At 37.6% G+C, this 24,906-nt stretch overlaps 1 protein-coding gene across 1 annotated transcript in view; it reads left to right on the top strand.

Annotated features, from left to right (window-relative positions):
- Nucleotides 1–3,937: 3,937 nt before the first annotated feature.
- Nucleotides 3,938–24,906, top strand: part of TEDC1 (tubulin epsilon and delta complex 1) — a 118,932-nt gene continuing 97,963 nt past the window's right edge. The window contains exons 1-6 of the mRNA XM_036753140.1: nucleotides 3,938–4,088; nucleotides 4,198–4,288; nucleotides 9,615–9,817; nucleotides 10,432–10,479; nucleotides 14,436–14,588; nucleotides 24,367–24,465. Of these exons, the coding sequence (XP_036609035.1) occupies nucleotides 3,948–4,088; nucleotides 4,198–4,288; nucleotides 9,615–9,817; nucleotides 10,432–10,479; nucleotides 14,436–14,588; nucleotides 24,367–24,465 (735 nt within the window). The 5' untranslated portion in view covers nucleotides 3,938–3,947. The remainder of the gene's footprint in view (nucleotides 4,089–4,197; nucleotides 4,289–9,614; nucleotides 9,818–10,431; nucleotides 10,480–14,435; nucleotides 14,589–24,366; nucleotides 24,466–24,906) is intronic.

Below are 24,906 nucleotides of genomic sequence, written 5' to 3'. Positions count from 1 at the left end.
AGTTTTTGCATGCAACTAGGAAATAAGATATACAGGCAATGGGGCATAGAAATTTATCTTGCCCTACAAGAAAGCAAGGGAAAAGGGGATGGGGGGGGGGAGTGGGTTGACAGAAGGAAGGGCTGACTGCGGAACGGGACAATCAGAATATATGATATAGGCCATCTTGGAGTGGGGGGAGGGTAAAAATGGGGAGAAAATTTGTAATTCAAACTCTTGTGAAAATCAATGCTGAAAACTAAAAATATTGAATAAAAAATTAAAAAAAGACCTCACAGCATAAGTAGACCCTAGATGGAATAGTAGAGGAAATACTATATAGCCAAGCTCTCTCAACATTCCTCTCCAAAGAACTTCAAAATAGTACCTCAAATTGAATTCTGGAGAGACATAGTCAAACAAATTGTACAGATAAGACATTTTTTTCCAGCCTAAGACAACTTAAGGGATTGGAAGGAAAGGTCTGTGACATTGGGGTGGAATAGATTGGGTATAAAATATACAGAAGTAAATGACCTCAGTAACCTAATGCTTGATAACCTTAAAGATTCAAACTTTTTATTTTTGGGAGGCAGCAAGAACTCATTATTTGACAAAAACCTCTGGGATAACGGGAAAGCAATGTGACAGAAATCAGGCATAGATTAACATCTCACATTGAATACTAAGATAATGTCAAAATGGTTACATATCATGAACAAATTTAGGGAGCATGGAAAAAGTTATCTGTCAGATCTATGGATGAGGGAAGAGTTTATAGTCAAAAAGAGGAGAAAGAGAGAGAGAGAGAGAGAGAGAGAGAGAGAGAGAGAGAGAGAGAAAGAGAGAGAGAGAGAGAGAGAGAAAGAGACAAAGAGAGAGAATCATAAGTCAAATGAATAATTTTGATTACATGAAATTAAAAACTTTTTGCACAAACAAAACCAATGCAACCAAAATGGAAGGAAAGCAGATAAATGAGGAAAAAATTTGAGAATAAGTTTCTCTTATACAGGTCTCATTTCTCAAATGTATAAGGAAATGAGTAAATTTTTTTAAAATTAGTGCCATTTTCCAATTGATAAATAGTGAAACGATATAAACAGGCAGTTTTCAGAAGAAGAAATCAAACTATCGATAGTCACATAAAAATGTTCTAAATGACCACTAATTAAAAAGTGCAAATTAAAACAACTCTGAAGTGCCATCTCAACCCCTACCACATTGGCTAACATAGAACAGGGAAAAAATAAGGAGAAATGCAGGACAGGATGTGGAGAAATAAGTCCACTAATGTACTCTTTGTGGAATTATGAACTTGTCCAATCATTGTGGAAAATGATTTGGAACTATGCCCAAAGGGCTATAAAACTGTGCATACTCTTTGACCCAGTGATTTCACCATGACGTCTGTATCCCAAAGAAATCAAAGAAAAGAGAAAGGACCCACATATACAATAATAGTTATAGCAGCTCTTTTTATGGTGGCAAAGAGTTGGAAATTGAGGGAATGCTCATCAATTGGAGATGGTTGAACAAGTTGTGGTGTATGTTTTTGAAGAGATCTATTGTGTTATTAGAAATAATGAAGAATATGGTTGCCCCAGAAAAAAAAAAACTGGAAAGAATTATATGAACTGATCCAAAGTAAAATGAGCAGAAGCAGGAGAACATTATACATGGTAACAGTGTGTGGGACGAGTGAAGACCTCTCATAAAAAGGGAAGAATTAGATAAAATAAAATAAGTAGGATAGCAAGTTACTTGGATATTCTCTTTTTTGTAAGGCCATTTCTCTACTCAGATATTTTTCCTTCTGCATTGTGCAAGCTAAGCTAGTGACCGTAGGGTCCCGGGGTTAGGAATCGGACACCGGATATTCCTACCCTGCGTATTTACCTAATGGCGAGAGGCCTGAAAGAAAGAAGGGTTGGGGTGAATAAGTCAGCAACCATAAAATTCTCTGGGGGTAAGGATAGGACACAGTATGCTCACCCCCTGTATATTGACCCCAGGTTGAGGGAATCTCCGTTTGGGGAAGAATGGATGAAAAGCCAGAAAGTCAGGTGCAATGTAGACGTGCAAGATCAGTTAGGTATAAGAATGATGGGAGGCAAGGTGTAAGGATACTGGGGATATCCGCCGTAGCCACAGATGTGAAAATGAGGTAACTAACAACTAATTCCTGCCTGTCACCGATAACCGAACTGTTTGTTCAATCGTCATTGTCATTGTCATTAAGACAGATTTACTACCTTGAGATTGATAGTAGAATGAAACAAGAACGGTGGGAAGTTCATGTTTGTCACTTGCTTGTCAAAAATAATTAAAACTTTGTTCCTTGCCATTGTCCCTGGGATAGATTTATTGCGTCCAGATTGTACCCTCAAAGCTTACATCTGCAAGCTGAGAGGAAGGAGGTTGGGAGGGGGAATTGCGGTTAGGGACCTATATAAACACCCCAATTTTCTGTGTCCAGTGCGCTCTGACACTGAGAGATCTTCGGTGTCCGAGTGGCCCTTTCCTGGGATCGTAATAAACTTTCCTTTCTACTTTCACCTTGAGACGCCTCTGTTTTAATTCTTGGATTTGTAAAATCCATCCTACACAACAGCAATATTTTTTTTGTAACAGCAATATTTTAATGACGATCAACTGTGAAAGACTACTCTAATCGGTACAATGATCTGTGACAATTCTGAAGGTCTCATGATGAAAAGTGTTCTCTACCTTCAGAAAGAGAATTGATGAACTCTGAGTGCAGATTGAAGCATACTTTTATCACTTTATATTTGTTTCTTTACAATTTTTTTTGCAACATTGCTAATATGGAAATATGTTTTGCCTGGCTTCACATGTACAATGGTTATTATATTACTTGACTTCTCAATGGGTGCAGAAGAGTCTGGAGGGAGGAAGAGAATTTGGAACTGAAAAAAAGAATGTTAAAAATAAATTAATATTAATAATAAAAAATTTTTGTTGTGGAAAAAACAAAATAGAATTTCTCAAGGGATTTTGCCTGGATCTCTGTGAATCATCTCATATATACATGTTTTCTTCCAACCAATCTCCACTAGTAGATTATAAGTTCCTTGAGGGGAAAGTATCTTTTCCCCAAGAAGTGATGGATGAGTATATATGGAATTGAATTGGTTTGAATAAATCAATCACAGTCAATAAGTATTAGACACCAATTATGTGCCAGGCAATAAGTACAAAGAATGATACAATCTCTACAGTAAAGGGACTTACATTCTAATGAGAGAGACAAGGGTTAAACAAGTATTTTACAATACAGGTTTATGTATATATTATATATAACATTTTGTATTTTATATATTATGTTATATAGTTATATATTTTATTAATTATTCAACAATCCATTAACAATATTACATATATCTATATCTATAGCTCACATTTATTTGGCACTTACAGTGCCAGGCACTGTGCTAAGTGCTTTACAATTACTGTCTCATTTAACTTTGACAACAACATTTCGATGTAGGTGTTATTATTATCCTCTCCATTTTACAGATGAGGAAACTGAATCAGTTTAAGCCCAGGGTCACACAAGCCATTGTGTCTGAGGTCCTGACTTCATCCACTGCGCCACCTAGTGCCACAAGTTGTTAAATACAAGGAAGTTGGTTTGAGCAGAGCTCCAAAAGACTTGGGAAGACTCTATGGTGTTTGACCATAGTGCTGAGTCAGGGTAGCTCACGCTTGGTCCGTTCTAAGACCCAGGGACCGTTCCTGCCGCAAGACCTTTCTCCAACACCTTCCAAAACTGCTCCTAAACTAGTAGTAAGGCCCCTGGAGAATCTGTGGCTGTGATTGGTTCGCAGAGTCAGGGGCGGGGACAAAGTTTTCACCTAGGGTCGGTGATTGGGGGAAAGAAAGAGGGATGCTGTGATTGGGCACGATGATTGCGGAAGAAACGGCGGGCAACTTGGTGGTTCTGGATGGGGCGGCTGGGTCGGCGCCCGCGGGAAAACTTGGGCCCTGGAGCCCTACCCAAAGCTATCTCGGCGTTGAGCCGAGCATTACGCGGAGGACCCAGCCCTGAGACCTTCCGAAAGGCTAAGTTCGACCTCCCCGAGGCGGTGAGAGGAGGCGGGTGCCGAGAGGGCCTAGGGGCTACGCACCTGGGGGAATGGGCAGGGCGGGGGGCAGTACCCCCAGGCGTTCCTCCGACCGAGTCTCTTCTTCTAGGTCGCGGAGCTTTGGTCTCTGCTTTTCTCTCTCCTCTGGCTCCTTCATCAGGAAGGTATTGTGGCCCTTAGGGATCCTCCTGATGCCCTGAGTAAGTAACAACCCCACGGCCTTTTCCTGCTGCTGCTTCCCCTAATCCATTTTTGAACTTCATCTGAAGTCACCGCCCTCTGCTACCTGTCCTCTTTTCCTAGTCATCATTAAACCAGGAGGAACTGAGCAGATCTAAGCCAATTCACTTCTCCCCTTGGAACTCTCGTCCTCCTCTACATCAGAGAACTCGCAGTGTAGGGAAGATAAACAAGGAAGAATGTTTAATTAAAAAGTCTTACGTTTGAGTTTTTAGAAAAATCAGTTTCAGTAGTACAAGATGGTACGTGTGTGTATGCATATGGAACTTATATTGGAATGCAAGTCCAGTATTTTATAAATTATTCAACAGTCCATCAACAAGCATTTACCATGCACCTCCTCATGTGCCAGGCACTGTGCTAGGTGCTGAATGATGCAAATACTCTCTCTCTCTCTCTCTCTTTTTTTTTTTAGAGTTTATGAAATAGTATTTATTTTATTTTATTTTTTATTTTTATTTTACAACATTCGGTTCTACATAATTTTGAGTTCCAGATTTTCTTCCCTCCCTCCCCCCTCCCTTCCCAAGAGGGCATGGAATCCCATATAGCTTCCAGGTATAACTTCGCATTGAATTAATTTACACACTAATCAAGTTGTGGAGAAGAATTATGACCCATGAAATGAATCATGAGAAAGAAGAAACAGGACCAAAAAAAAAAAACCAACCCAAAAACAAAAGAGAGAAAAAGAAAAAAAAAAGGGAAAAAAAGGCTAGCATGAAGTGTGCCTCAATCTGCATTCATACTTCATAGTTCTTTCTCTGTATGTAGATAGCATTCTCCATTGTGAGACCTTTGGAGTTGTCTTTGTGTTGCTGAGAAGAGTGAAGTCTCTCAGGGTGGGTCCTCACAGAATCCATATATCTGTGGTTGTGTATAATGTTCTCCTGGCTCTGCTCCGCTCACTCAGCATTATATCGTGTAGGTTTTTCCAGGTTGTTATGAAGTCCGTTTCATCCCCATTTCTTACAGCACAATGTAGCACTCCGTTACCTTCATATACCACAGCTTGTTCAGCCATTCCCCAACTGATGGGCATCCCTTTGATTTCCAATTCTTAGCTACCACAAAAAGAGCCGCTATAAACATTTTTGTACATGTGGGTCCTTTTCCTGCTTGTGTGATTTCTTTGGGATACAACCCCAGAAGTGGTATTGCTGTGATACAAATACTCTCAAGAGTTTACATTTTATAAAGAGGGATAACATAAGTATATACAGAATAAATACAAAATAAATATAAGGTAGTTAAGTGCAAGGTAGTAGGAAGGGATGGCACTAGTGTTTGAAGGAGGACCAGAAAAGACTTCATTACTGTTGAACGTGATACTTCAACTGTATCTTGCAAGAAGAACGGGCTCCTCTGAAATGAGCTAGAAAATTTATTTTTGATTGCAAAGGCAATAGGAAGCCACTAGACTTAATTGAGCAGGAGGAATTAGGACTTTGGAAATTGTGTAGAGTACATAGAAATTGTGTAGAGCAGGATGGCACAGTGGTAGAACTCTGTGCCTGGTGTCTGGAAGACCTGAGTTGAAATCTGTGCTTAGGCATTATCTTTGTGCTCCTGGGCAAGTCACTTAACCTTGCTTTGCCCAAATTTCCTTATCTGAAAAATAAGGAAAATAATAGCACCTACTTCTTGGGCTTATTGTGAGGATCCAATGAGATAATAATTGTAAAGCACTTAGCACAGTGCCTGGCACATAGTGTTATGCTAATATCAGCTATTATTATAATTTATTAATCCAGAAAAGGTGACCAGGAAGGCTCAGTTAGGTAGGAAAACTGAGAAGGCTCAGTCAGGCAGATAGGAGAACTAGGGGAGAGCAGTGTTATGAAAACTTAGAGACAGTATCCAGGAGGAGGTAGTGGTCAACAGTGTTGAATTTATCCAGAAGTTCAAGAAGGATAAAGTCTGAGAAAAACCCCCATCAAATTTGGCAATTCAGAGATTTTAACTAGTAATTTTGGAGATCATCATCATCATCATCATCATCATGCATTATTGTCATTTATGCTGTGCTAATTGCTAGACATACATAGAACAGTTTCAGTTGAGTGATGAGATCAAAAGCCAGATAGAAAGGTTTGAGGATTAAGTGAGAGAAGTGAAAGCAAGGAGGGAATGTAACTTTTTCTAGAAGCTAGAGTAAGAAAGGAGAGATGTATAGGGTAATAGCTTGAGGGGCCTATGGACTAATAAAGGATGTGGAGACTAGGGCATATTGGAAGGCAGTTGAGAAGGAGCCAGTAAGAGGTTGAAGATGAGAGAAGGGAAAATGATTGAGGGATCAATCTGCTGGAGAAGATGGGAAGGGATCAGATAGGCACATTAGGAAGGGATAGGCACATGTAAAAGAGTTGACCTTGACCAGAAGGCAGATCATATTATCTAACTGGAGGAAAAGAGATGATAGGAGATATAAAGGGGGTTGAGATAAAAAGAAGAGAAGAGCTCAAATAGCTTTAGTTTACTCAGTTAAAGTAAAGCAAGACTTTCAGCTGAGAGGGTGGAGAAATGGAAAGGAGTGGGAAGTCTGAGGAGAAAAGAGAAGGCTGGGGATAGTTTCTGTGGTAAGAGAGATAGGGAATTGAATAAAAGAATTGATTTGCCACAGGGTGAGAGTCCAGTTGAAGTTAGCTTGGATATGTCACAAATTTGTAATTCTTAGTTAACTTTGTTTTGTGACTTCTTCCAACTCCATTCAGCATCAGGTGAGTAGGGAGGGAGGAAGTGAATGGTGAGAATAGTCCAGTGTTGGAACTTGGCAAAGAATGAATGGTAATTCAAAAGTAGAGGAGAGTGAGAAGGTGAACTTGGTTAACTATAGGGACAAGATTAGGAAGTGAGATTCCTGAGATCAGAGCAGGAATAATGGCCTAAGGAAATATTGAGGAGTGGAGGAATTGGGAGCCATGATGTGGACCAAGAATAGGAGGGTAAGGCATAGGGAAAGATGGAAAAATAGGTGCTTTAGCTAAGATGAAGGAACGGCATCATTTTTGATTAGATAATGATGAAATTCAGGGTGTGATTCCTGTGCACAGTTGAGGTGGAATGGAAGAAAAGTTGTGGGATTTGAGAGGATTGAGGGACCGGGAACATAGGGTATTTGAGAGAGGATCTAGATGAATGTTAAAGGGCAGGAATTGGGGAGGTGAGGAAGACAGGGAGCTGGTACTTAATTTTTTGAGAAAGGAGGGAGAATGACTTGGGAACTGGTAGACTATAATCACTGTGATTTGTATTGGGTGAAAAGGAAGAGAAGTATCTGATTGACAGTGACAAAAGGAGAAAATAGAAGTTAAAGTGGAGAACAAGAAGTATTCTTGTTTCCCTTTTTGACAAATATGACAGGGTTTTGGGAAGAGATAAAGCTTGTGCTGGAGAAGATGGTCAGGGATGCTGTATTTTCTGGGGGATTGGGGGCCAGGAAGGGAGCCATGTCTCTGTAAGTACAAATAGGTGGAAGGAGTTTGAAAAAAAGAGGTCCAAAATGAAAATGGCAATTCCAAAGGATATAGTGGGTGTGCAGAGGTGGAGTCAGCAGATGGTGGTAGCCAAAAAATGGTAATGGATCTTAGTCTATATTAAGGTGTCCATTATAGTGTTCAGTATTAGGGAGGTGATAGTTTTGTTCTGCCTTGGTCAGATCACGTCTAAAATGTTATGTTCAGTATGAGGAATGTAAAGGATAAACTGGAGAGGAGGCTTACTAGGGTAGTGAAGGGCCTTGAAATCATGCTACATGAGGACGAGTTGAAGGACTGGGATGTTTATGGAAAAGAGAAGACTTAAGGGGAAAATGATAGATGTTTTCAGATATTTAAAGGACTGTCAGATGGAAGAGGGATGAGACTTTTTCTCCTTTTGCAGAGTACAGAACTAGGAGCAATGGTTGAAGGTGTGAAGAAGAAAATTTGGGGTTGGTGACTTTCCCAACAATATAGAATGGGCTTTCTAGGTGAGTGATGGGTTCTTCTTTACTGAAGGTCTTTAGACAAAAGTTGGATAACATTTGTTAGAGGAAATTCTTGCTCAGGTCCAGGTTGGAAGGAAGGAAATAAGTGTTAAATGCCTACTATATGTTAGGCATTATGCTAAGTACAAATTTTTTTTTTCAAGAACTGCTAGATTTTTATTTTAACCCATTTGTAAAATAAAGACAGGCCTATGGAAGTTACATAAAGCAGAGAACTGAACTTTTATTCAGTAAATTTGGGTAGAGTAGATAACTAATTTAGAGATTTTGGAACCTAGTGTGTAATCAGCACTTTGATAGCAATACTTAAATCAAATTAAATGAAAAAAAAAAAAGAAACCTTGCATTGAAAACTTAACATTTTTCTTACATTTCTTTCCTTTGTTTTTACTAATAACTCATCTCATATATAACACTTTATATTTACAAAATCCTTTACAAATATTGTCTCCTTCAGCCCTTGTAACTACCTTGCTTTTTAAAAAAATATTTATCTTTATTCTGAACTTAAACACCAAATTAAATGAGTATTGCCATATTCATGGTAGAATAGAAGAGGCCTGTATGTGAAACTAGGTCTCTATTATGCACAGTTTTGCTTTCATTTTTTAAGTACTTTACAAATCTTTTCTCATTTAATTCTCATAGCAACCCTGAGAGGTAAATGCTATTATGATCTCCATTTTATTGTTGAAGAAACTGAGACAGACAGAGGGTAAGTGACTTGCCTAGGGTCATGAAGCTAGTAAGTGTTTGAGGCCCGTTTTGAACTCAGGTCTTTCTGACTCGAGGCTTAGCACTTTATCTGCTGTGCCATAGTTGCCCCAGATCATTTTTGAAGTCCCTTTCAATCTGATGATTCCAGAATCACCACATTATAAGATTTTAAAAAGGAAGGAACAGATTTAGATCCTGCCGCCAGGGAGCTCATAGGTTAGGGGTAGATGGATGCCTTTTATATTAAAAAGATAAAGAATTCTACAAGGCTGGGTGTGATAAGTACAAAATCCCAGATGAGGATTTAAGATTCTGAGCACTTTAGGATTTCAGAGAAGAAAATGACCACTTTAAGTCTGATAGGCCAGAGAAGACTTTTTAAAAGAGATGGGCCAGATTTAGACAGCAGGTAGGGCTAAGTAGAAACACTGAAGTTGGGGTATATATGCTGCATAGTGAAATGGTGAGGAGACTGTTCTCTCAGAGGCTTAGGGTTTTAGTAAGGGAAGAAAGAGAATATGCTGGAGAGTATCCCCCTGATTAGTCTAACTTGAGTTTGTATTCTCATTTACTCCTTTCAGAGGGCCAGATCCGTTTTGTAAAGTGGGTACTGTGCTGCCATGGCTATGGGAGACGACATTTTTACCAGCTTCCTGAAGTTGGCACTCATGGTAGTTGTGAGCTGTTGCTGGCCTTCTCTTGGCTACTTGTATATCTCAGCCCGCCAGAGAGATTTCTGTGCCTAAGCTGTGTACACCAGGGTGATAATGTCAGCATCTGTTCGGTGAGTCCACATTCTTTGGGGCTGGAGTGGGGGTGGGGACTGTTTGGGCACAGGACATACTGGTTAGCATTGACTGGCTCCTATTAACTTTTCTCCCTTGATCCCCAAGGAATAGCCTTCCTCCTGTCATAACCCAATACTTCCAACTTGGCGTTTTCTTTTCCTTGGCCCGATGCATAATGGGAAATAGACTTCTGGCTCCTTCACAATCCTTTCCTCCAGTCTTGGAATTAGTAACCATTTCCAATGATTTTAGTGCTCCTAAGTAAAGGGAAATATATAGAATAAAAGCAACAGATATCAGAAAAGTCGCACAATTTCATTATATCTCAAAAATTATGCTAAAAGTCCCTCTGTTCATGGAAGCGGGGTTCAACCTGATCATTGCTCATTTAACAAAGTATCTGCAGTGTACAAGGCCCACTGGTCATGTTAACCAGGTCCAACCAACCCTGTGCATCTTTTTATTCTTCCCCAACACTCGTTGTCTTCTTTTAGCAGGTGGTAAGTATCTCTTTTTTAAAACCTGATTAAAATTGAATGTGATTTTATATTTTAAGTTCTTTTTTTAATATTTTAATTTATTTATTTTTGGCATTTTTTTTTAAATGTAGAGTTCTAAATTCTGTCTACTTCCCATCCCTCCTCCACCCACTGAGAAGGTAAGCAATATGATATCAGTTACACATGTGACATTATACAAAACATTTCCGTATTAGCCATGTTGCAAAAAGAGCAAGAAAGATAAAGTGAGAAAATTATACTCCAATTTGCACTTACTTCATTAGTTTTTTCTTTGGACATGGATAGCATTTTTTCACCATGAGTCCTTTGGAATTGTTTTGGATCACTGTATTGATCAGTTCTTCTCACTTTACTTTGTATCAGTTCATTTAGGTCTTTCTGTCTCTGTCTGAACCCCCCCTCCTGATCATTTCTGAATCATATGCCACAGCTTGTTCAATTATTCCCCAACTGATGAGCATCTCGTTGATTTCCAATTCTTTGCTACCGCAAAAAGAGCTGCTATGAATATTTTTATACGTATAGATCCTTTTCCTTTTTGTTTGATCTCTTTGGAATACAGACCTAATAGTGATATTTCTGGGTCTAGGGATAGGCACAGTTTATAGCCTTTGGACCTAGTTTCAAATTGTTCTTCAGAATGGTTGGGTCATTTTCCTACTCCACCAGCAGTTTATTAGTGTACCTATTTTTCCCTCATCCCCTCTAGCATTTGTCATTTCTGATAGTTGTGTGGTGCTACCATCAATAGTGATTTAGACATTTTTTTTTTACAAGAAGATAAATACACTTAATTGGCTGGTCTAGGTACAAAGAGAAAAAAGAATCAACTTTTAAGAAAAAAGTAAAGATTAAGAAAGGGAAACTGCTGAGTGGATTAGACATTTTTTTCATGAAACTTTAGATAGCTTTGATTTCTTCTGAAAACTGTGTGCTTATATTCTTTGACCACTTACCAGTTGGGGAATGTTTTCTATTTTTATAAATTTGACCCAATTCTATACTCAGTATATATTTGAGAAATGAGGCCTTTATCAGAGAAAATTGCTGTAAAATTTTTTGATATTACGTCCTAGCCTATGGTACCTTTTAACATAGTCTAGTTTTCCTGATTATCTCTTTTAATTAAGTCTATTTTTGCTTTTGCTTTATCTGAGATCATGATTACTACCCTTGCCTTTTTTACTTCAGCTGAAAGGCAGCTATGGGGGCTATGTCACTGACTCTGGAAGAGAGAGTGAGGCTGATGACTTTGTGCAACTCCATCTCACTTAAATCCAATTCATGCATGAGTCAAGACATCACCATGTGATGTCATTGGTTCTCTTCAAAGCAAAGGAAGGTAGCAACAACGTGAACATTTCTGTACTTTTGCCTTCTCTTTATCCTCCTTACCCCTGATTTATTAGTTTTCTTTTTAGTTTTCAACATTCACTTCCATAAGTTTTAAATTTTCACCCCCTCCCTCCTTCTACCTCCCCGAGACAGCATGCAATTTGATATGGACTCTACACATACATTCCTATTAAACATATTTTCACGTTAGTCATGTTGCATAGAAGAATTATAATGAATGGGAGAAACCATGAGAACGAAAAAACAAACAAAACAAAAAAGAAAATAGTCTGCTTTGCTCTGCATTCTGACTCCATAGTTCTTTTTCTGGATGTGGATGGTGTTTTCCATCATGAGTCCTTTAGAATTGTTTTATGTTCTTACATTGCTGAGAAGGGCTAAGTCTATCAAAATCAGTAATCACACACTGTGGCTGCTACTGTGTACAATGTTCTCCTGGTTCTGTTCACTTCACTCAGCATCGGTTCATATAATTCTTCCCAGGTTTTTCTGAAGTCTGCCAGTTGTATTGGGAATCAAGATGGGCTCTTAGCACTTATTCAACCAAGTGCCCTTGAAGAGTTTGGCCTTTGTTTTCTTGATTAAATTAGGAGTCCTTGATAACCTCCTTGCCTCAAGGGAAAGCCTGGTTTACATGGGTTTGAGTGACATGTTTGTGACATCAGAGGCTTTTAGATCATGTGGGTTTAAGTCACATTTTTGTGACGATTTTAGGTCACGTGAATGAGTTGCATGTGTGACTCACCTTTGACCCTGAGCAAGATATATAAACAGAGAGGTTGGCTTTCTCTTTTGGAGCTCTGAGCCACTGCAGGAGTGGTGCGTGACTCTAGGCCAGCCGTTGTTATTAGCTCCCCGGCTTTGATGTTGATGCTTCTCTAGTAACTGTATATTGTGATTTTGTCAGACAGAAATCTGTCTGTTGATTTGTGTTTATTTGCTCTGTTTGTATTTGCTCTGAAGCTCAGGGTGCTGGCTTTTCCCCCTGAGCTGAGTGGATGATATTTGTATGTTGGATTAAAGTAAGATTGTTAACCCCTTAATGTTGCTTTCCTTAGTAAAGCAAATCAAAAGAACCTGGGCTTGCAGTGTTCTGTGTGCTAGGCGTTGTTGGTTTTATACCCCCACAGCAGTTGTTAGCCGATTTGTTGAAACACCTGTTCATCATTTTTTATAGCACAGTAGCATTCCATTACATTCATATACCACAACTCGTTCAGGCATTCCCCAGTTGTTGGGCATTCCCTCAATTTCCAGTTCTTGGCCACCATAAAGACAGCTGCTATAAATATTTTTGTACATGTGGTCCTTTTCCCATTTTTATGATCTCTTTGGGATACAGCCCTAGAAGTGATATTGCTGGATCAAAGGGTATGCACATTTTTATAGCCCTTTGGGCATAGTTCCAAATTGCTCTCCAGAATGGTTGAGTTGGCTCACAACTCCACCAATAATGAATTAGTGTTCCAATTTTCCCACCTCTTCTCCAACGTTTATCATTTTCCTCTTTTGTCATGTTAGCCAATCTGATGGGTGTGATGTGGTACTTCAGAGTTGTTTTGATTTGCATCTCTCTAATCAATAGTGATTTTGAGCATTTTTTTACATGACTGTAGATAGCTTTAATTTCTTCCTCTGAAAACTGCCTGTTCATATCCTTTGACCATTTATCAATTGGGGAATGACTTGTATTGTTGTAAATTTGACTCAGTTCTCCATATTTTTTAGAAATGAGGCCTTTATCAGAGACTGTAGGTATAAGATTTTTTTTTTTTGAGGGTGGAAGGCAGGGCAATTGGGGTTAAGTGACTTGCCCAAGCTCACACAGCTAGTAAGTGTGTCAAATGTCTGAGGCTGGATTTGAACTCAGGTCCTCCTGACTCCAGGGCTGGTGCTCTACTCACTGCACCACCTAGCTGCTCCTGTAAAAATTCTTTCCTAGTTTTCTGCTTCCCTCCTGATTTTGGTTGCATTGACTTTGTTTGTACAAAAACTTTTCAGTTTAACATAATCAAAATTATCCATTTTGTATTTCATAATGTTCTCTATCACTTGTTTGGTCATAAATTCCTCCATTCTCCTTAAGTCTGACAGATCACTATTCCTTGCTCCCCTAATTTGTTTATAGTATCAGCCTTTATACCAAGATCGTGTTGTGTATCCATTTGGACTGTATTCTGTTAAAAGGTGTCAGATGTTGGTCTGTGCCCAATTTTTGCCATACTATTTTCCAGTTTTCCCAGCAATTTTTGTCAAACAGTGAGTTCTTATCCCAGAAGTTAGGGTCTTTGGGTTTATCAGACAGCAGATTGCCATAATGATTAACCACTGTGTCTCATGTACCTAACCTATTCCATTGATCTACCCTTTTATTTTTTAGTCAGCACCAAGTAGTTTTGATGATTGCTGCTTTGTAATACAATTTAAGATCTGGTATGGCTAGGCCACCTTCCCCAGCATTTCTTTTCATTAATTCCCTTGATGTTCTGGACCTTTCGTTCTTCCAGATGAATTTTGATATTATTTTTTCTAGCTCTATAAAATAAATTATTGGTAGTTTGATTGATATGGCACTGAATAAGTAAATTAATTTAGGTCTCTTTCTCCTCCTTTGTTGTGTGTGTGTGTGCGTGTGTGCATGTGTGTGTGCATGCATGTGCATGTATTGATTGCTATATCCTGGAAGAGCATTGTTAATGTGACGTTTTCTTGAGAAACAAATCTAATGTGTTTTCAGTGTAAGGACCTTGCCAGTTATCCAGTTCCATTGACCCTTGGCCCTAAGAGAAGGGTAGACATTGCTTATGTTCAGTGGCTGCTTGGGAAACTGCGTTTCCAGTGGCGGAGTTTGTATGCCAGTCAGCAAGAACAATGTACTCTCCTGAATAAGGTAAGGATTGGCCTCTGTATGACTCACCTTCTGTTAGCTTCTTTCTTTATTTTCCTTTTTTCTTAAATAATTTTTTATTTTTGTTATTCTGGACTTGACCAATCACTGTCTCCTTCTAGATAGTCTCGTCTTTAGGTTTTTGTGATGTTGCTGTCTCCTTCTTCTCTTACCTGTCTTATTGCCCCTTTTCAGTCTCATTTTTTGACGTATCTGTTACAACCCCTAATTGTCAGTATCCCTGAAGATTATGTCCTAGACTCTTTTCCTCTCCCTTTCTACTATCTCAGTTGGCGATCTTATCAACTTCCCATGGGTCCAGTTATCATATTTCTTCAGATCTGTCTATCTATCTAATCTTTCTGCTGAGCTATAGTTATACATCTCCAACTGCCTCTTGGACATCTCCAGCTGGATGTTCCAAACTCAACATGTCCCAGATAGACTTCTTTATCTACTTCCTCCTCAAACCCTTTCTCTTCTGACCTTGTTTCTAGTTTTACAACCTCTTCTGTATAGCCCCTTTTCTCCACTCATACAACTGCAACTCTAGTTCAGGCCCTCACCACTTTTCACCTAGACTACTGCAGTCTAACTGGTCTTTCTGCCTCAACTCTTTCCCTACTCTAACATATCCTTATTATTTAATCTAACAGCTGCCAAGATGATTTTTCTAAAATATAGATTTAACCCACATTACCTCTTGGCTTAGTAAGCTTCACTGGTTCCCTGTTACCTTTAGCATCAAACTCATCTTTGACATTTAAAATTCTTTCTAACCTGGCTACTTTTTTTTTTGTTTTGTTTTGTTGTGGGGGGGGAAAGCAGGGCAATTAGGGTCAAGCGACTTGCCCAAGGTCACACAGCTAGTAAGTGTGTCAAGTGTCTGAGGCTGGATTTGAACTCAGGTCCTCCTGACTCCAGGGCTGGTGCTCTACTCACTGTGCCACCTAGCTGCCCCTACCTGGTTCCTTCTAACCTTTCCAGTCTTCTTATACTTTACTTTCTGTCATGAACTCTGTGATTAAGCTACACTGGCTTTATTTGCAGTTCCTCACACAGAACTCTCCTTTTTCCATCTGTGCCTGTACTGGCTTTCTCCCTCCATACCTGGATGTTCTACTTCCTGTCAGACTGAAAATAAGTGACCAAAGAGCCACAGAAGTTATTATGCCAAATGTCGGCTCTGAAAATACCAAAGAGCTCACAGAAGTTCTACAACAGCTGTTTAACTCTGAAGAATAAAATAAAACCAAAGAGCTCACAGGGGTTATAGGCAAAAAGCCTTCATTATTCTGTTTTAGGAGGGAAACTAGACATGTTTGATGGGGTCTGTTCTAAGATCAAGGAGATTCAAAGCAGTGAGAGTGAGCATTGTTACATATAGTAGTGGCTAGACAAAGAAACAGGCAGTGAACTGTAGCTGTGGCAATGAGGGGATAATAGCAACAATAAGGCAAGTCTGATTCATAGCAGGGCTTTATGACCAGAACATGGTTCCTGCATGTGCTTGTTCAAGCTCAGGGACCACCTGGGGCTGGTGTGAACCAGTTCTGTCATTTAGATGCAACAGGGTTCACCTAGAGGATAAAAACAAAAGATCGTTGCTTGCTTGCTGAGCCTTAGCTCTGGAAAAAAGGGTGTCCTAATAGTAAAAAGAGAGAAGTGAGAGGAGTGGTCTTGTCTTAGGGATGCTGACGCCCCTCACCTCTACCTCTTAGTTTTCTGGCTTCCTTTAAGGCTCCATTCAAATCTTACAGGTTAGGATCAGGAAAAGGGATCAGGAAAGGTCTGCGTAGCTAATGCTTTCCTTATTCAGATGATCTTGTTAACACTGTCTTCTATGTACCTATTTATTTTTATGTTATTTTTCCTAATACAATATATGACTCTTGATGGTAGGGACTTTTTTTTTGCCTTTTCTTTGTATTCATAGCACTTAGCACAGTTCCTAGCACATGATATTTGATATCTGTATATTGACTGACTTGACACATACCAACAAGCATGAGCATTGTTATATAAAAAAAAAACCAGAAAGGATTGCGAATGAAAACATGAGTCTATATTATATATTACTTTTAAGAAACATGTACATGTACATAAACATATGCATACACACACACACACACACACACACACACACACACACACACATATATAAATTCAGTGTTTTAGATTCGAAGCCCTCCAGATTGTCTCTTTCTTGTTCTATGTTCTTCTGTGAAAAAGTTTCAGTGACCCTGTTTTTCTTTATTTTCTTCTTTTTGGGAGGAATTATCAGTATTGCTAGTGAGTCAAATCTACCTCTCAATTATCTCCAGCCTCCCCCTATGAAATGTATAACCCCATATAAATACCCAACCCCCCCACCCCACCACCTTGTAACAAATAAGCATAGTGAAGCAAAACATATCTGTACATTGGCCATATTCAAAAAAGTATATCTCAGAACTCACTATTTGACAAAAACTGCTGGGAAAACTGGAAAATAGTATGGCAGAAACTAGGTATAGATCAGCATCTCACACCATACATATACCAAGGTAAGGTCAAGATGGGTACAGATTTAAACATAAAGGGTAATACCACAATCAAATTAGGAGAACAAGGAATACTTTACTTGTCAGCTCTATGGAGAAAGGAAGAATTTAAGACCACCAAACAAAAAATAGAGAATTTGCATTACAAAATGCAATAATATTGATTATATTGATTATATGAAGCTAAAAAGCTTTTGCATAAACAAAACCAATGCAACCAAGGTTAGAATGAAAGCAGAAAACTGGGAAACAATTTTTACAGCAAATATCTCCGATAAAGACCTCATTTCTCAAATATGTAGAGAACTGGGTCAAATTTATAAGAATACAAGTCATTCCCTAATTGATAAATGGTTAAAGGATATGAACAGGTACTTTTTGGATGAAGAAATCAAAGCTATCTATAGTCATATGAAAAAATGCTCTAAATCACTATTGATTAAAGAAAGGTAAAACAACTCAGAGGTACCACCTCACATCTTATCAGATTAGCTAACATGACAGAAAAAGAAAATGATAAATGTTGGAGAAAATGTGGGAAAATTGGGACCCTAATGCATTGTTGTGAACTGATTCAACCATTCTGGAGTGTAATTTGAAACTATGCCCAAAGGAACTATGCATACCTTTTGATCCAGCAGTACTACTATTAGGTCTCTATCCTAAAGAGATCATAAAAAAGGGAAAAGGAACTACATATACAAAATATATGTATAGCAGCTCGATTGAGGGGGCGCCAATCGGTTGGGGGATGGCAGAACAAGTTGAAGAGTGAACATTGTACATAAGAAAAGCAGTGTTGTACAGTGATGAACTATGATTGACTTAGCTCTTCTCAGCAATACAATGATCCAAAAAAATTCCGAAAGACTCATGATGGAAAATGCTATCTAGCATCCAGAGAAAGAACTGATGGAGTCTGAATGCAGATCAAAACATTATTTTCACTTTTTTTTTGTTTTTGGTGTTTCTTTTCTTTTTGTTCTGTTTCTTCTTTCACAACATGACTAGTGTGGAAATAAGTTTTATATTATTGTGCATGTATAACCTATATCAGATTGCTTGCTGTCTTGGGGAGAAAGGGACAGAGAATAATTTGGAAGCCAAAAATCTTTCAAAAATTAATGTTGAAAATTGTCTTTACCTGTAATTGAAGAAAATAAAATACCATTAAGAATATTGTTTTAAAAAGTGTATATCTCATGCTATACCATGAGTTAATCTTGTCAGGGGTTGGTAGCATCCTTTGTCGTTAATCTTCTTGATTGAGCAAGGCAGTCATTTTACATATCCATAAGCATTTTATTTATTTTTCTAAATTCCTAAAAATTAAAATTTTTTTAGTAAATCGTATTTTATTTCTTCTAATCACATGTCTTAAAAAAAGAAACAGAATCAAAGGGAAAGACCATGTAAAACAAAAGTGAAAATAGCATGCTTCGATCCGCATTTAGTTCTTTCTCTGGAGGTGGATACCATTTTCTGTCATAAGTTATTTGGAATTGTCTTGGATCTTTGTATTGCTGAGAACTAAGCTGGTCACAGGTGATCATCACACAATGTTGCTGTTACTGTGTACAGTGTTCTCCTGGTTCTGCTCACTTCACTCAACATCAGTTCATGCAAGTCTTTCCAGGTTTTTCTGAAATCTGCCTGCTCATCATTTCTTATAGCACAATAGTTTTCCATCACATTCATATACCACAACTTGTCCCATCATTCCCCAATTGATGGGCATCCCTTCAATTTCTAATTATCTGCCACCACAAAAAGTGCTACTGTAAAGATTTTTGTACATGTGAGTCCTTTTCCCTTTTTTATGATCTCTTTGGGATATAGACCTGGCAGTGATATTGCTGGATGAAAGGGTGTGCACAGTTTGATTACCCTTTTGTCATAGTTCCAAATTGCTTTCCAGAATGGTTGAATCGGTTTACAAATTTAACAACAATGCATTAGGGTACCAATTTTCCCACATCTTCTCCAACATTTATCATTTTCCTTTTCTACCATGTTAGCTAATCTGTAAGATGTGAGGTGATATCTCAGAGTTGTTTTAATTTACCTTTCTCTAATCAATAGTGATTTAGAGCATTTTTTCATATAACTACAGATAACTTAGATTTCTTCATCTGGAAAACTACCTGTTCATATCCTTTAACTTGTTAATGTAATGTAATTAAAATTATCCATTTTGCATTTCATAATGTTCTCTGTCTCTTGTTTGGTCATAAATTCTTCCCTTCCCCATAGATCTGACAGGTAAACTATTCCTTGTTCTCTTAATTTACTTATGGTATCACCCTTTATATCTCAGTCATGTACCTATTTTGACCTTATCTTGGTATGTGGCATGAGATATTGGTCTATGCCTAGTATTTGCCATACTATTTTCCAGTTTTCCCAGCATTTTTTGTGAAATAGTGAGTTCTTATCTCAGAAGCTGGAGTCTTTGGTTTTATCAAACACTAAATTACTCTAGTCATTTACTTTATGTCTTATGTACCTAATCTTTTCCATGATCCAACTCTGTTTCTTAGCCACTACCAAGTAGTTTTGATGCTGCTGCTTTATATTATAGTTTTAGACTTGGTATTGCTAGGCCGCCTTCCTTTGCATTTTTTTCATTAATAGATTTTTTGTTCTTCCAGATGAATTTTGTTATTTTTCTAGCTCTATAAAATAATTTTTTTGGCAGTTTGATTGGTATGACACCGAATAAGTAAATTAATTTAGGTGGAATTGTCATTTTTATTATATTAGCTCTGCCTACCCATTAGCAATTGATATTTTTCCAGTTGTTTAGGTTTGACCTTATCTGGGTGAAAAGTGTTGTATAGTTGTGTTCACATAGTTCCTGGGTTTGTCTTGGCAACTAGACTCCCAAATATTTTATATTGTCAACAGTTATTTTAAATGGAATTTCTCTTTCTGTCTCTTGCTGCTGGGATTTCTTGGTAGTATATAGAAATACTGATGATTTATGTGGCTTTATTTTATATCCCGCAACTTTGCTGAAGTTGTTAATTATTTCAAGCAGTTTTTTTTTTTGAGGGGGGAAGTCAGGGCAGTTGGGGTTAAGTGACTTGTCTGGGGTCACATAGCTCGTGTGTCAAGTGTCTGAGACTGGATTCGAACTCAGGTCCTCCTGACTTGAGGGCCGGTGCTCTACTTACTGCACCGTCTCGCTGCCCCTCAAGCAATTTTTTAGTTAATTCTCTAGGATTTTCATATCATTTGCAAAGAGCGATAGGGTTTTTTCCTCATTGCCTAGTCTAGTTCCTTCAATTTTTTTCCCTCTTATTGCTAAAACTAACACTTCTAGTACAATATCGAACAGTAGTGGTGATATTGGGCATCTTTGTTTTACCTCTGATCTTATTGGGAAGGCTTCTAGGTTTTCCCCATTACAGAAAATACTTGCTGATGGTTTTTAGATAGATATTACGATACTTTTATTCCTGTGCTCACTAATGTTTTTAATAGAAATGGGTCCTGTATTTTGTCAAAAGCTTTTTCAGCATCTATTGAAATAATCACATGATTTGTTTGATTTGATATTGATATGATCAATTATACTAATAGTTTTCGTAATATTGAACCAGCCCTGCATTCCTGGTATAAATCCCACCTGGTCATAGTGGATTATCCTGGTGATAAATTCCTGTATTCTCTTTGCTAATATTTTATTTAAAATGTTTGGATTAATATTCATTAGAGAAATTGGTCTATAATTTTCTTTCTCTATTGTGGCTCTTTCTGGTTTAGGTATCAGCACCACATTTGTGTCATAGAAGAAATTTGGTGGGACTCCTGCTTCACTTATTTTTTTCATTTATTTATTCATAATATTTATTTTAAATAGTATTGGATTTAATTGTTCTTTAAATGCTTGGTAGAATTCACTTATAAATCCATCTGACCCTGGAGATTTTTTCATTGATGGATTGTTCATTTTTTTTCCCCTAAGATTGGTTTATTTAAGTACTTTGTTTTTTTCTTCTGTTAATCTGGACAACTTAGGTTTTTGTAAATATTCATCCATTTCATTTGGACTGTCAGATTTATTGGTACATAATTGGGCAAAATAATGCCTAGTTATTGCTTTAATTTCCTCTTCATTGGTGGTGAATTCACCCTTTTCTTTTTTTATACCGGTAATTTGGTTTTCTTTCTTTTTTTTTTTTTAAATAAAATTAATGAAAGGTTTATTTTATCGGTTTTTTAAAAATAAAACTAGCTCTTAGTTTTATTTATTAGTTCAATAGTTTTCTTACTTTCAGTTTTATTAATCTCTCTTTGATTTTCAGAATTTCTAATTTGGTATTTAATTGGGGATTTAAAATTTTTTTCTAGCTTTTTTTAGTTGCATGCCCAATTAATTCATTGATTTGTTCTTTCTGTATCTTATTCATGTAAGCATTTGGAGATATAAAATCACTCATATAGAGAAGTACTGCTTTGGCTGCATCCTGTAAATTTTGGTCTGTTGTCTCACTGTCATTCTATTGGATGAAATTATTGATTGTTTTCTATGATTTTTTGTTTGAGTCACTCATTCTAACTAGTAGTAGATATTGCTGGGCCAAAGAATACATGCATTGTTTAGTGACTTTGGGTATAGTTCAAAATTACTTTTCATAATGGCTGAACCAACTCACAGCCCAGTCAGTAGAGAATTAGTGTACCTGTCTTTCCACACCCCCTAACAATTGTTACTTTTTTCTCTCCATCTCTGCCAATCTCATAGTTGTGAGGTTTAATACTGAAATTGTTTTAATTTGCATTTCCCTTATTAATGATTCAAAACATTTTTTCATATGATTTTTGATACATTGAATTTCTTTCCATATGAACTGTCTTCATATCCTTTGATCTTTTATCTACTGAGAAATAACTGTCATTCTTATTAGCTTGAATCAGTGCCTTATATATCTCAGACATTAGACTTTTATCAGAGAAGTTTGCCAAAGATTTTTTTCCTAATTAACCTCCTTCTAAGTCTAACTGCATTGATTTTGTATGTTCAGGAACTTTTTAATTTTATGTAATCAAAAGTGTCAGTTTTTATCTCCCATCATCCTTTCTATCTCTTGTTTAGTTAAACATTCTTATCTTATCCATAGATAGTAATATCCTTTTCTGCCTCACTATTAATGCTCTAGATTAATGCTCTAGGCACTATGCTAATCACTGACCCTCTAATTTGTTTTAGATCAGACCTTTTATATCTAGGTCATTTATCAATCAGTCAAACATTTATTAACTGCCTACTAGGTCTCACCTCTACTCAATAAACTCCAGTTTATTAGTTCACTAATGCTCTGGGTGCTGTGCTAATCTTTGGGGAGACAAAAAGAGGCAATAGACAGGCCTTGCCTTCAAGAAATTTACAATATAATAGGGGAGAAAGCAAGCAAACACATATAAACAAAACAAGCTATATTCTGGGTAAACAGGAAATAATTAACAGAAGAAAGGTATTAGAGTTAAGGGTTGGGGAAGGCCTTCAATAGAAGGTTAGATTTTAGTTGGGACTTAAAGGAAGCAAGGGAGGTCAGTAGTCATAGTGGAGATGGGAGAGAGTTCCAGGCATGGTGGACAGCCAGAGAGAATGGAGTGTCTTGTGGGTGAAACAGCTAGGAGGCCAGGGTCGCTGGATTGCAGAGTACATGGCAGGGAGCAAGGTTTAAGAAGATTGGAAAGGTAGGACATAGGTTATGAAGGGCCTTGAGTGACAAAGCATTTTGTATTTGATCCTGGAGGCAATAGGAAGCCATTGGAATCTATTGAGTAGGGGTGTGACATGATCAAACCCAACATTTTTGGAAAATCACTTTAGTGGCTAAATGGAGGATGGACTGGAGTGGGCAGAACTTGAGGCAGGAAGACTCACCAGAGGGCTGTTGCAGTTACCAAGGCACAAGGTGATGAGGGCCTGCAATAGAGTGGTGACAGTGTCAGAGAAGAGAAAGGGGTGTTTTGGAGTGATGTTGTGAAAGGTGAAATCCATAGGCTTTGGCAACAGCTTGAATATGGTGGGGTGAGAGATATTGAAGAATCTCCCGTGACTCCTAGGCTGCAAGCCTGAGGGACTGGTTGTTGCCCTCTACAGTAATAGGGAAGATAGCAAGTGGGAAGGTTTTGGGGGAAAGATAATGAATTCTGTTTTGTACATAGTGAATTTAAGAGATCCACAGTTTGCAAAGGACTTCTAAAAGACAGTTGGAGATGTAAGATTGTAGGTTAACTGAGAGATTGGAGCAAGGTAGGTAGATTTATGAATCATCAGCATAGAGTTGGTAATTAAATTCTTGGGAGATTACGAGGTCATGGAGTGAAGTGGTATAAAGGGAGAAGAGAAGAGAGCCCATCTCTAATTTGTTTAGCATGAGACCTTTTTTTTTCTAAGTCTTCTCCATATATTCTGAAATATTGCCATACCATTTTCCATTTTTACTAGGAGTTTTTGTCAAATAGTGAATCCCAGTAGTTGGAGTCCTTGGGTTTCTTGAACACTGTACTGTGATGTTAAGTTACTTATGGGTCTTGTGTACCTAATCTGTTCCACTAATTAACTGTCATCTTATAAAGTTTTGAAATCTTTTTTACAAATTGAGTTGTCATCAGTCCTTTTTTCCCTGTGTTTACTGCTTATTTGTCTTTCAGCCTCAGAATTTTATTTTCCCATTGATTCTTTGCCTTTAATATTTTCTACCACTTTTTTCAAGATGTTGATTTATATCACTTTGTCTTGATCCATTTTTACTCATAAATAGATCTCTCATCAAAAACATCAGATCTTTCTTCACTGACCTGAGATCTTACTTTTTTTCCTTTGTGGTGATATTTTTATTCAATCTGACTTGGCTTTTGCTAGTTTTCATTTCCTGGGTTGTTGTTAAAATTAATTTGTTATTTTTCCCTTCTTATGCCTTCTCTTTGGTATGTTTTAATAATACATATTTGTTTATAGTATTGGAGATTTTTTTCTTCTTGCTTTTTCTCCTTCCTTTTCCCTTTTTTTGTGAGATCATTCTTTTTGAGTATTTTATTGTGTTCTCTCTCTTTCTCTTTCTCTTCTCTTCTTCCCTCTTTCCTTCCCTCTCTGGGTGTTCCAGATTCTATTTATTTGGGGAGCATTAGATAGCTGGGCTCTTTCCTGACCTTTTTCTTGCTGGAAATTACCAATGTTAATTTTTACCTATTTTTTTTAAATTAATTTTTATGTGTTTCAGATTCATTTGTACACAAGAGGCTGTCATCCTGATCCGAGCATTGGCCATCTCTCTGTCCCTGAAACAGAACTCCTCAGGTTCCCAGAAAGTAGCAAGCAAGTAAGACTGGTGATGGCATGTGCAGGGCTTTCTTGGACCCAGGAAAATAATTATTTAAAAATTTTTTTTATTTCTAGTTCTTTGCTACTACAAAAAAGTATTGCTATAAATATTTTAGTACATATGGTGCCTTTTTTTTTATTCATCTCTTTGGGTGCAAGCCTGGCAGAGGGATTTCTGGGATAAAAGGATATAGATTCTTTTAGCTTCTTCCATAATTCCAAAGTTTCTGAGAAAGGTTATGCAAATTCACATTTCTGTCAGCAGTATTAAAGTACCCCTATTTCCACATTTCCTCAAACATTGACTAGTCCTCTTTATTTTCATCTTTGCCACTATTCTGGGTGTGAAGGGAAACCTGAAGGTTTTTTTGATTTATGTTTCTCTTATAGGTTAAGCATTCTTTTATATGATGGCTAATAATTTTCAATTCTTCTTTTG

Source organism: Trichosurus vulpecula, chromosome 3, assembly GCF_011100635.1.
Source record: "Trichosurus vulpecula isolate mTriVul1 chromosome 3, mTriVul1.pri, whole genome shotgun sequence".
Taxonomy (NCBI): domain Eukaryota; kingdom Metazoa; phylum Chordata; class Mammalia; order Diprotodontia; family Phalangeridae; genus Trichosurus; species Trichosurus vulpecula.
The sequence above is the reverse complement of the archived record's forward strand: the minus strand, read 5'-3'. Positions and strand labels throughout refer to the sequence as shown.